At 46.3% G+C, this 13,276-nt stretch overlaps 1 protein-coding gene across 10 annotated transcripts in view; it reads right to left on the bottom strand.

Moving 5' to 3' along the window:
• Window positions 1-13,276, bottom strand: part of LOC139237875 (hemicentin-1-like) — a 276,696-nt gene that overhangs the window by 76,955 nt on the left and 186,465 nt on the right. For all 10 annotated transcript variants that reach the window (XR_011588538.1, XM_070867124.1, XM_070867125.1 and 7 more), the window contains exons 14-16: window positions 3,742-4,020; window positions 2,543-2,857; window positions 185-475 (exon numbers count right to left, since the gene is read on the bottom strand). Coding sequence is in view for 9 of the 10 variants with exons in the window: in XM_070867124.1 (XP_070723225.1) it covers window positions 185-475; window positions 2,543-2,857; window positions 3,742-4,020 (885 nt within the window). In the remaining variant the exon portion in view is untranslated. The remainder of the gene's footprint in view (window positions 1-184; window positions 476-2,542; window positions 2,858-3,741; window positions 4,021-13,276) is intronic.

The raw sequence follows: 13,276 nt of genomic DNA, 5'->3' as shown, positions 1-13,276 counted from the left end.
TATCGAGAGGCACTAACATTTCTTTATGATCGGGGAATATTTACGGCATATAGTTCCTAATTTGTCACTCAGCGGGAGGGTTTATTATTTACAGTGATGTAAATCTGACACGCTGCAATTTTGACCATCATGAACTGTCAGAGTGCGATCTGATTGTAATGCCCCCAACATTCAGAGTCCTTACCGTACACTGCAATATAGACACTGTCATTCTTTGCTGGAACTGATGGATACTCCTCAAAGTCTGCTGTACAGACCACTTCCATCAAACCAATCTCTTGTGGGACCCATACTGTTGTTGCCTGGACAGTATTGGAATTTGTTGTTGTAACTGAATTCAGTTCTCCACCTTGCTGAGACCATCTCACTCTCATCTTCTCAGCAGGATAGACGTTTGGAACCTCACATGTTAACGTGACCTCTTGCTTCACTTCTATGGGGCCTTGGTCAAGGATTCTAGGAGGATCTGGAAAATCTGCAACACACACAAGAAATTCACTTCATTTTGATTTGTTGTGCTGTGTTTCAGTTACTAATGGACAAAGCGGAAAACTGACCAGTACTGGTATTGCCCAATACACACATCGCAGGAGTCCATCACACCAGCCCACAGAGACACAACTGGAGCCATCATCAGGAGGTCGCACACTTTATTTTTTCAATTAATTCAGGCAGCCCAAGTATCTAACTCTGCTTCTTTTGTGGGTGATTATGGGTGCAGATCTACCCAGTTATTTTGTTCTTCCCAGAATTGCATCGAGAGAGAATGTCTGATCTTCTCGACCACCACCTCTACTGACCAGAAGAGATGTGCAAGAGCTGCCAGGTGAGTTTCCTTCAGACATCCCCGCCACTGTTTGGAAGTGTCTGGCTGTCATCAGGTGAAAGCAGCAGAGTGATGATAATAACATCAACATGTGGCCCATCCTGGACATAAACATACTTTGCACCTGTTTGTTTCTTGCACAAGAGCAATCTACTCGAGTATATAATTAAGGATAGGGTGACTAAACACCTTGAAAATTGTCAGCTGATCCGAGCAAGCCAGCATGGATTTGTGAAAGGTACGTCATGCCTGAAGAGGTGACTGAAGTAGTGGACAGGGGAATGTCTATGGATGTTATTTAAATGGACTTACAGAAGGCCTTTGATAAAGTCCCTCATTAGAGACTGTTAGCTAAAGTTGAAGCTCATGGAATTGAAGGCAAATTATTGACCTGGTAGGAAATTGGCTGAGCGGCAGGAGACAGAGAGTAAGGATAATGGGCAGGAACTCTAATTGGCAGTTAATTGGGGAAAGGCCAATTTTACTAAGCTAAGATGTGATTTAGCAAAAGTGGATTGGAAACAGCTACTTGAAGGTAAATCAGTGTCATAGCAGTGAGAGGCATTCAAGGAGGAGATAGTGAGATTTCAGAGCAAATATGTTCCCACACAGAAAAAGGGTGAGATTCCCAAATCTAGAGCCCCTTGGATGTCAATGAGCATACAGGGTAGGATAAGGAAAAGGGAGGGAAGCTTTTGTCAGATACCGAGAGCTCAACACTGCAGAGAAGTATAGAAAGTTCAGGGGTGAAATTAAAAATGAAATTAGGAAAGCAAAGAGAGGGCATGACAAAATATTGGCTAGTAAAATCAAGGAAATCCCAAAGATGTTTTATAAATACATAAAGAGCAAGAGAATAACTAAAGAACGAGCAGGGCCTATTAGAGACTAAAAAGGTAACCTGTGTGTGGAGGCAGAAGACGTGGATATGGTTCTTAATGGAGTTCTTAACTCTCTTCTGCAAATTGATGCTGCATTAATTGTTAAATTTAAATCTGAGATTGATTGATTTTTGTTAACCAAAGGTATTAAGGGATATGGGGCAATGGCGGGTATATGGAGCTAGGTCATAGATCAGCCATGATCTCATTGAACCGAGGAACAGGCTCGAGGTGCTAAATGGCCTCTTCCTGTTCCTAAGTTCCTAATCAAGGACAGGGAAAAGCCATTTGATACTTAAAGCTTATTCCACTCATGCCTTATCTCTTCTAGCCTAGTGTCCTTGCCTTGCCTGAAAGTTTGTCCTTACACTAAAGTAATATTCTGGGTTTGGTTTATCTATACCAGTTAATATTTGATATACCTCCATGAGGCTCTCCTTTAGCCTTCCTCTCTCTTGGCGGCAAGAATCAGGCTGGAGCCTTGGATGCCATTTTGGAGTCAAATTAATAAGATTGTCAGGTTGATACCAGAGCTCTTGAAAAATCTTTGATGACTCTTTCAAACTTATTTGTGCACACTTTCTGGCTGGCTGCAAGATGCGCAGATAATTTATAGTTACACTTTGGTGAAGTGAGGAAGCTGACTATTTGCAGCTGGGCCCATGGTGAACAATTTTTATCCAACAGATTTTGTGGTATGGATAAAACAGGTCCCAACGATAAGATTGGGTCCTGTTTTATTCATATTGTTTCCCATTGTTTATTATCTACTAATTATAGATATTTAATCCATTCTCAAAAAGAAGAGAGCCGTTATTATTCAAGTGGAACTTACAGTAAGTTTGTAGGGTCACCGAGGAGTTTGCGATTGGTTTTGTGGTGTTCGAGCCCAAGTCCACTTCTGCCAAGCAGGTGTACTCCTGTCTGTCATCTGATGTACTTGCAGTGAAACTGAAGACATTCCGCAATCTGTTATCTTCGTCCGGCAAACCTGGTTCCCCTGTGGAATTACTCTGAACAATCTCACTCCCTCTCAGCCATGTGAGTATGAGCTTATTGTTTGGATAGACCCTCGGACCAGTGCACTCCAGACTATAGGTTTTGTTAATTTCCAGCACTTCAGGAGGTGAAGTAATGTTTAACTCTCGATCTGTTAAAGGAGGATCACAGTTAACATAATTCACTGAAATAATCTGCCTGAATATTCGTACCATTATCCCCGGCAATTCAATAGAAGATTCAAATCCAGAAACAATTCACTGACACAGCTTCCCTTGTTATACAAGTCAACAGTATTGTTGCTCCCAATGGAGGAAAAAAACACAAAATGTCCACCCAAACTGAGGCAGAGCTGGGGACAGATCGACTGACATTCTGTGAAAGCAACAATATCCCGAGGTGACTTCTCCCCAGAGATGAAGGCACTTCATATTTGTACATGAAAGTTGAACAAATGATGGACAAAGTAAAAATGCTTGGGTTTCCAGCACCAGGCAACCCAATTCAGGAACATTCTGGACGTCCTTAAAGAGTTTACCCTGTCTTCACCTTCCTTTTATGCCAGGTAATCAAATATGTAAGACCAAGAGTTTACATTTACTGTGTACTGTGACCACCTTTTCCTCCTTTAGTGGATAACTGTCTGATAAACAGATTACACTGCAAAGTACTGCAAAATCTCAATCTGGACACTCGGGGTATAGTCTGTGGTCCACTTACTACCATTTCTTCTGTTAAAATGTTCTTCACCCGACACTGAGTTTACCTACACTCCGTTCTTCCTTCCCTGTTTCTGCAGAATTGCCCCCACTCAATGCCGCTCTCTTAACCTGGCTCAGATTGTGAACTCACTGAGTGGGTACGGAGTGTAAACGCATTTCCCACCAGTGCAGTTCATTCCCTCACCTAATGCACTGCACCATCTGTTTTGTGTAAACCTGGGAGATATTTCACAACCTATAATGTTTTCACTTACTGCCTTTCCCCCCACTTCATATTTTGCGATCCAGTCTTAGAGCAAGAGTTTTCACTTACTGTATACTGTGACTACCTTTCTCGCCTCCTTCAGCTTAAAACGGTCTGATTTACAGATTACACTGCAAGGTACCGTAAAATCCCATTCCTGAACACTCGGGATATAGTCTGTCAACCAGCCAGCGCTGTTTGTTCTGTTCGAATGTATCCCTGGTTTATATTCCACAGTCACTATTGGATCTGCACATGTTGTTGTACGGCAGATCACCTCCAGAGAGTCTCCAAATTCCACAGCTGGGGGGTTTGTGTCGAGCGAAACCTCAAATCCAGCCACGTTTTCTGCCAGGGAAAGAAATCACAATAAATACAGGGATATAGAACCCATTCAACATAGGGTTCGTTTCTGAGATAACTGCGCATTTCTAGACCAGAGCTCTTTGAATGAATACTTGAGGTAAGAGGCACAAAATCACCTGCTGAAGTTTGCACTACTGTCAGCATATCCCCACTAACAATAATTCATATCGTACTTGCCTGCCTGAGTTGTTTTAAGTTTTTAGTTTCCCTTCAACCTGTGCTGTTCTCTGTACCATACAATTATACCAATTGGCTGAAAGAGAAAAAGGGAGGAAGGAGAGAGACAGAGAGAGAGATGAGAGGCTCAGAGAAAGAGGAACAAGTGACAGTGAGAGAAAAGGGAGAGGAACAAGAAAGAGAAACAGGAGAGGAGTAAAAGTAATGGGAGAGAGTAAAGTAAGAGAATTAGGAGATAGATAAGACAGAGAGAAAAATGAGAGAAAAACGTGAGAAAGAATGAGAGAAATACGAGAGGGACTAGAATAGGAGGTGGACTGAAGAGATAGACAAGAGGGGGATAAGAGAAGGACTAGAAAGTGAAACATGGGAAAGGGACTAGAGGAGAGAAACAGGAGAGTGGTTACTCCACTGTGACATTTCACTACTCACAAACTTCAACCTCCAGGGCTCCCTGAGTAAAGGTGGCTGTTTAGTTCCAGACAAGAGTGAATCAATCCCTTTTACCCAGTGTGTACTGTACAGGTACAGGAGCTGACACTGAAACACACATAAGTCTTACAGCAGGGATAAATGTATTTAAAAGCTTGCAACCCCTGGAATTTAATCTTTGTTAAACAGTTCCTCCAACACTGGTACTTACTTTGGACCCAGAAAGTCAGCACGACAGGGATAATGTAGCTGTACACTGCTCCCTTATCCATTGTAGCAAGAATATGAGACATGGATGGTTCAGTTTGTGCGTAAACTATCCCAGGCAGTATAGGCTATTTAACCACGAGACTGCAACTGAAGATTTTAATACACAACATTTTGAGAAAGGGTTTGTCGGCTGTGTGCTATATAATTGATAACAACCATTTTACCTTATCTGCAAGTTACACCCTCCAGTCCCTCAGTGTGTACTAGATTACACCAACCAAAAGCTGCAAGGAAGGATGAATGTGAGTGCGGCGGGTAATTTCCTGACATGCAGACATCAAATCCCTTTCGACATTATGCTGGCTGTACTTGCCAAGATCAATGGCTGCAAATGCCTGCCTTCATTTCCGTCTGGTTTCAAAGAAAAGAAAGAAAGACTTGCATTTATATAGGGCCTTTCACGGCCATCAGATGTCTCAAATTGCTGTTGTAATGTAGGAAACGCGGCAACCAATTTGTGCACCGCAAGTTCCCACAAACAGCAATGAGATAATGTCCAGATAATCTGTTTTTTTTGTTGATGAGGGATAAATATTGGCCAGGACACCGAGGATAACTCCCCTGCACTTCTTCGAAATAGTGCCATGGGATCTTTTATGTCCACCTGAGAGAGCAGACGTCTGATCCAAAAGACAGCACCTGTAACAGTGCAGCACTCCTTCAGCAATGCACTGGAGTGTCAGCCTAGATTTTTGTGCTCAGTCCTTGGGAGTGGGACTTGAACCCACAACCTTCTGACTCAAGAGGCGAGGGTGCACCCACTGAGCCACAGCTGACATATCAAAGGTCACGGGTTTCCACCTGAGCAGTTCTTGGAGGTCACGGGTTTAGAAATTTAGAAACCTGAAGGAAGAAACACGCTGTTCATGATATCCATAAAAACGTTAACAAGGTTTCTAAACTTCATTAAACACTGCTTTGTGGGAATGGAAAACCTGGAGTACAGCAGAGGAAGGTTGGACAGAGACCTTCAAGGTTCTATGGGCTAGACTTTCCATTTCACATCGCCCATCTATGGCCCATCTATCGCCAAAAACGGACCTCTATCGCCCATTTTGAGCAAAAAGTGGAAACTAGGCCCAAAACATCGCTGGAAAAATAGGCCCCTAAGTTTCCACTTTGATCGCCGAGATGATCGCCCACACAAGGCCCATCCCAAGCTTTGGCACCTAGCATGCACTTCGCTGGGCCGATGCAAGGCCCAAAAGAGTGCTGAAAAATAGTTGCTTTTTCAGGGCCTAAGAGAAGGAAATGGGCCCCACAGATGCCATTTTTAACTTCGGAGGAAGGGTGGAGAATTAGTTGTGAGTCATTTAGAGAGTAAAATTGAAGAAAATTGTACTCAGAAATTTGGGACAGGGAATACAAATAGATATTATCAACTTACTTATGCTAAATAGATCTCATATATTGGAATTATTTAATAAATAGCTTTTACATAGTGAAGTTATTTAATGATATTGTTGGGGCCTATCAAACTGACTGGTATACAGCTCAGAGAGTACAGAGAGGACAGGCTACAGTGATTAGAGAGTATAGAGTAGAGACATTATTAAAATTAGTGAAAGTAATTATTGATAGTGATGGGGCCTATGCTTTCCCTGCCTTTAATTGCAACTGCTCACATACTGTTTGCTGAAAGGATCAATCGAAGAGGTGGCACAGTAACGCATAGACGGAGCCGAAGACAGAGGAGGAGACCGTATAGCCAACTAAGGTACTTGGAGAAGCAAGCCTATCTGAACTTGTTTGAAAATGCTTGTCTTAGGAGGCTGCGATTCCGGAAGGAGGTCATCGATGAGATATGTCAACTCGTCAAGGATGATCTGCAGCCTTCCAGCACCATCAGAACCGCACTGTCCGTTGAGGTGAAGGTTACTGCTGCCCTAGCCTTTTACGTATCGGGATCTTTTCAGGCTTCAGCTAGCGACATCTGCCATATCTCTCAGCATGCGACACACTGCTATATTCGACAGGTGACTGAAGCCTTTTACGCTCGCAGGATGGACTTCATAAGCTTCCCAATGACCAGGGAGACACAGACTGAGAGTATTGTGTTCCTCACACAGATGAGACTGCATACAGGGAGGTTAAAGTAACAGTGACCTCAGTCTTTATTAAGACACTCCAGGGTGAGGAACAGGCCTTAGGGGCCGGCTTATATACAGTGCTCCCAAGGGATGCTGGGATCCCTTGGGACTTCAGGAGAAGCACTCCCTGGTGGCGGAACATGGGAGTGCATGCTTTACAGATACACAACATCACTCCCCTCCAAAGTCAAAGTGAAAACTATTTACAAGGTGAGGCGGTCAGGAGCCTTTCTTTCCCTGGTGGACTGCCTCGGTACAAATGTCTGTTCTGGGGGGTTGGCTGTGCCCTCGCTGGGCTGGTGTGTTGTTGGCCCTGCAGGGCTGCTGGGTGAGCCTGGCCTTGCTGGGCTGTTGGGCATGATGGGTTCGATTTCCTGTTCCGGGATGGTGTCGTTGATCCTTTGGGTGTATGTTGTGGGCTCGAAAAAGGTGGTGTCTGCTGTGGGTTGTTCAGGATAGTCTGTGAATCGCAGCCTCGTTTGGTCCAGGTACTTTCTGCAAATTTGTCCGTTGTCTAGTTTGACTACAAACACCCTACTCCCTTCTTTAGCTATCACTTTGCCTGCGATCCATTTGGGACCACGTCCATAGTTTAGCTCATACACAGGGTCATTCACATCAATTTCCCATGACACAGTGGCGCGACTATCATAGAAACATAGAAAAATAGGTGCAGGAGTAGGCCATTCGGCCCTTCTAGCCTGCACCGCCATTCAATGAGTTCATGGCTGAACATGCAACTTCAGTACCCCATTCCTGCTTTCTCGCCAATGGCCTTGATCCCCCTAATAGTAAGGACTTCATCTAACTCCCTTTTGAATATATTTAGTGAATTGGCCTCAACAACTTTCTGTGGTAGAGAATTCCACAGGTTCACCACTCTCTGGGTGAAGAGGTTTCTCCTCATCTCGGTCCTAAATGGCTTACTCCTTATCCTTAGACTGTGACCCCTGATTCTGGACTTCCCCAACATTGGGAACATTCTTCCTGCATCTAACCTGTTTAAACCCGTCAGAATTTTAAACGTTTCTATGAGGTCCCCTCTCATTCTTCTGAACTACAGTGAATACAAGCCCAGTTGATCCAGTCTTTCTTGATATGTCAGTCCCGCCATCCCGGGAATCAGTCTGGTGAACCTTCGCTGCACTCCCTCAATAGCAAGAATGTCCTTCCTCAAGTTAGGAGACCAAAACTGTACACAATACTCCAGGTGTGGCCTCACCAAGGCCCTGTACAACTGTAGCAACACCTCCCTGCCCCTGTACTCAAATCCCCTCGCTATGAAGGCCAACATGCCATTTGCTTTCTTAACCGCCTGATGTAACTGCATGCCAACCTTCAATGACTGATGTACCATGACACCCAGGTCTCGTTGCACCTCTCCTTTTCCTAATCTGTCACCATTCAGATAATAGTCTGTCTCTCTGTTTTTACCACCAAAGTGGAAAACCTCACATTTATTGACATTATACTTCAGCTGCCATGCAATTGCCCACTCACCTAACCTATCCAAGTCACTCTGCAGCCTCATAGCATCCTCCTCGCAGCACACACTGCCACCCAACTTAGTATCATCCGCAAATTTGGAGATACTACATTTAATCCCCTCGTCTAAATCATTAATGTACAGTGTAAACAGCTGAGGCCCCAGCACAGAACCTTGCGGTACCCCACTAGTCACTGCCTGCCATTCTGAAAAGTACCCATTTACTCCTACTCTTTGCTTCCTGTCTGACAACCAGTTCTCAATCCATGTCAACACACTACCCCCAATCCCACGTGCTTTAACTTTTCACATTAATCTCTTGTGTGGGACCTTGTTTAAAGCCTTCTGAAAGTCCAAATATACCACATCAACTGGTTCTCCCTTGTCCACTCTACTGGAAACATCCTCAAAAAATTCCTGAAGATTTGTCAATCATTTCACAAATCCATGCTGACTTGGACCTATCATGTCACCTCTTTTCAAATGCGCTGCTATGACATCCTTAATAATTGATTCCATCATTTTACCCACTACTGAGGTCAGGCTGACCGGTCTATAATTCCCTGTTTTCTCTCTCCCTCCTTTTTTAAAAAGTGGGGTTACATTGGCTACCCTCCACTCGATAGGAACTGATCCAGAGTCAATGGAATGTTGGAAAATGACTGTCAATGCATCCGCTATTTCCAAGGTCACCTCCTTAAGTACTCTGGGATGCAGTCCATCAGGCCCTGGGGATTTATCGGCCTTCAATCCCATCGATTTCCCCAACACAATTTCCCGACTAATAAGGATTTCCCTCAGTTCCTCCCCCTTACTAGACCCTCTGACCCCTTTTATATCCGGATCCCTTTGATATCGTTTACATTTTGTTGCTGCCGCCTGCTCTCATGCAGGTTGGGGTGAACCAGCGAGAGTCTGGTTTTAAGTGTCCTTTTCATGAGTATCTCAGCCGGGGGCACCCCTGTGAGCGAGTGGGGTCTTGTGCGGTAACTGAGCAGTACTCGGGACAGGCGGGTTTGGAGTGAGCCTTCTGTGACTTGTTTAAGGCTCTGTTTGATTGATTGTACTGCCCCCTCTGCCTGCCCATTGGAGGCTGGTTTAAACGGGGCCGAGGTGACATGTTTGATCCCATTGCGGGTCATGAATTCTTTAAATTCGGCACTAGTGAAACATGGCCCGTTGTCACTGACCAGAATATCAGGCAGGCCGTGGATGGCAAACATGGCCCTCAGGCTTTCAATGGTGGCAGTGGCGATGCTTCCCCACATTATTTCACATTCAATCCATTTTGAAAAAGCATCCACCACCACGAGGAACATTTTACCGAGAAATGGGCCCGCTTAGTCGACATGGATCCTCGACCATGGTCTGGAGGTCCAGGACCACAAACTTAGTGGTGCCTCTCTGGGCGCGTTGCTCAACTGAGCACACACGCTGCATTGCCGTACACAGGACTCTAAGTCAGAGTCGATACCGGGCCACCACACGTGGGATCTGGCTATCGCTTTCATCATTACCAAACCCGGGTGTGTGCTGTGGAGATCCGAGATGAACGTCTCCCTGCCCTTTTTGGGTAGCACTACGCGGTTACCTCACAACAAGCAGTCTGCCTGAATGGACAGCTCGCCCTTTCGCCGCTGGAACGGCTTGATTAGCTCTTGCATTTCAACGGGGATGCTGGCCCAGCTCCCATGCAGCACACAGTTTTTTACTAGGGATAGCAGAGGATCTTGGCTGGTCCAAGTCCTAATCTGGCGGGCCGTGACAATGATTTATCATTTTCAAACACTTCCATGACCATCAACATGTCTGCGGGCTGTGTCACCATCAACAAGTTTGCAGGCTGCGCCATTTCCACCCCCGTGGTGGGCAATGGTAGCCGACTGAGAGCATCCGCACAGTTCTCGGTGCCTGGCCTGTGGCGGATGGTATAGTTGTACGCTGATAGCGCGAGTGCCCACCTTTGTATGCGGGCTGAGGCATTAGTTTTTATCCCCTTGTTTTCAGCGAACAGGGATATGAGGGGCTTGTGATCGGTTTCCAGCTCAAATTTGAGGCCAAACAGGTACTGATGCATTTTCTTTACCCCGAACACACACACACTAACGTCTCTTTCTCAATCATGCTGTAGGCCCTCTCAGCCTTAGACAATCTCCTGGAGGCATAGGCGACAGGTTGCAACTTCCCCGCAACGTTAGCTTGTTGTAATACACACCCGACTCCGTACGACAACGCAGCACATGCTAGCACAAGTCTTTTACACGGGTTATACAATACAAGCAGCTTGTTGGAGCATAAAATGTTTCTGGCTTTCTCAAAAGCAATTACTTGGTTTTTTTCCCCATACCCAGTTCTCACCTTTATGCAATAACACATGTAGGGGCTCTAAGAGGGTGCTTAACCCCAGTAGGAAGTTATCAAAATAGTTGAGGAATCCCAGGAACGACCGCAGGAATGACCGCAGCTCCGAGACGTTCTGTGGCCTGGGCGCGTTCGTGATAGCCTCTGTCTTGGCGTCTGTGGGCCAAATACCGTCCGCCGCGATCTTTCTCCCCAAAAACTCCACTTCTGTTGCCATGAAGACGCATTTCGACCTCCTCAGCCGCAGCCCTGCGTGATCCAGGTTTTGTAGGTGCTCGACGGTGTCCCAACCCGTGACCAATATGTCGTCCTGAAAAACCACCGTGCGTGGTACCAACTTGAGTAGGCTCACCATGTTTCTCTGAAGCCGACCGAATTCCAAACAGGCATCTGTTGTAGATGAACAGTCCCTTGTGCGTGTTGATGCAGGTGAGGCCCTTCGAAGATTCCTCCAGCTCCTGCGTCATGTAGGCCGAAGTTAGGTCGAGCTTGTTGAACGTCTTGCCTCCTGCCAGTGTCGCAAACAGGTCGTCTGCGTTAGGTAGCGGGTATTGGTCCTGTAGCGAGAAACGATTAATAGTTGCTTTATAATCGCCGCAAATCCTGACCGTGCCATCACTTTTGAGTACTGCAACAATCGGGCTGGCCCACTCGCTGAATTCTACTGGGGAGATGATGCCCTCGCATTGCAGCCTGTCCAGTTCGATTTCCACTCTCTCCCTCACCATGTGAGGTACCGCTCGCGCTTTGTGGTGAATGGATCGTGCCTCTGGGACCAAGTGGATCCACACCTTCGCCCCGGTAAAGTTTCCAATGCTTTGCTCAAAAAGGGAAGGAAATTTGTTAAGAACCTGGGCACATGAGGCCTCATCGACATGTGATAGCGCTCGGATGTCATCCCAGATCCAGCGGATTTTGCCCAGCCAGCTCCTTCCAAGCAGTGTGGGGCCATCGCCCGGGACAATCCAGAGTGGCAGTTCGTGCACTGTGCCCTCGTAGGTGACCTTGACCATGGTGCTGCCCAGGACAGTAGTGATAAGCTCTTTGGTGTACGTTCTCAGTTTCGTGTGGATGGTGCTCAGGGCAGGTCTGAGTGCCTTGTTGCACCACAGTCTCTCAAACATCTTTTTACTCATGATGGATTGGCTAGCGCCAGTGTCCAGTTCCATAGCTACGGGTAAGCCATTCAATTTTACATTTAGCATTATAGGTGGACATTTTGTCAAAAATGTGTGCACCCCGTGTACTTCAGCATCTGCCTCCTCTCTCTGAGGCTCGAAATTGTTTTGATGCACCATGGACCGATCTTCCTCTGCCACGTGGTGGTTAGCAGGTTTTGCAGAGCTACCAGCTCGTCTACAAGCTCGTTGGGGGTGCCCCATTGTTCCACAGCTCTTGCAAACATACCCTTTGATGCGGCATGATAAGGCTGAATGGAAGCCTCCACAACGCCAACAAGGTGCGAATTGCCTTGCATTCATCCTTTGTTGCGGACTCTGAGTCATCTGGGTCACGTGAGGCCTGCTGGCAGTTGCAGACTCGTGGTTTTTGCCCTGTACATTTCTGCTCGCAAACACAGTTCCAGTTAATTTATGAACATTGCTAGCACTTGTGTGCTGAGATTTGTTTGGTATTATCACTGGTGGACATAAACGCCTGTGCTATCGCAATGGCCTTACTGAGCGTCGGAGTCTCTACAGTCAAAAGCTTTCGTAGAATGGTCTCATGGCCAATGCCCAGTACAAAAAAGTCTCTGAGCATTTGCTCCAGGTAGCCATCAAACTCACATTGTCCTGCAAGTCGCCTTAGCTCGGCGACGTAGCTCGCCACTTCCTGACCTTCAGATCGTTGGCACGTGTAGAACCGATACCTCGCCATCAGCACACTCTCCCTCCGGTTAAGATGCTCCCGAACCAGTGTACACAGCTCCTCATACGACTTATCTGTGGGTTTCACTGGAGCCAGAAGATTCTTCATGAGGCTGTAGGTCAGTGCCCCGCAGACTGTGAGGAGGACCGCTCTCCTTTTTGCAGCGCTTCCTTCTCGGTCCAGCTCGTTGGCTACAATGTGCTGGTCTAGCCGTTCGACATAGGCTTCCCAGTCCTCACCCTCCGAGAACTTCTCCAGGATTCCCACAGTTTGCTACATCTTTGCATTGGATTCGTATACTCGTCGCCAGTTATTGTGTTCCTAACACAGATGAGACCGCACAAAGGGAGGTTAACGTAACAGTGACCTCAGTCTTTATTAATACACTCCAGAGTGAGGAACAGGCCTCAGGGGCCGACTAATATACAGTGCTCCCAAGGGATGCTGGGATCCCTTGGCACTCCCGGGTGGCGGAACATGGGAGTGCATGCTTTACAGATACACAACAGAGAGGGCTTTGGGTTTCTCAAGAATAGCAGACTTCCCCAAGGTG

Source organism: Pristiophorus japonicus, chromosome 24 (assembly GCF_044704955.1).
Source record: "Pristiophorus japonicus isolate sPriJap1 chromosome 24, sPriJap1.hap1, whole genome shotgun sequence".
NCBI classification, from domain to species: Eukaryota; Metazoa; Chordata; class Chondrichthyes; family Pristiophoridae; genus Pristiophorus; species Pristiophorus japonicus.
Note: the sequence above shows the minus strand (reverse complement) of the source record. Positions and strands in the feature narration are given on the sequence as shown.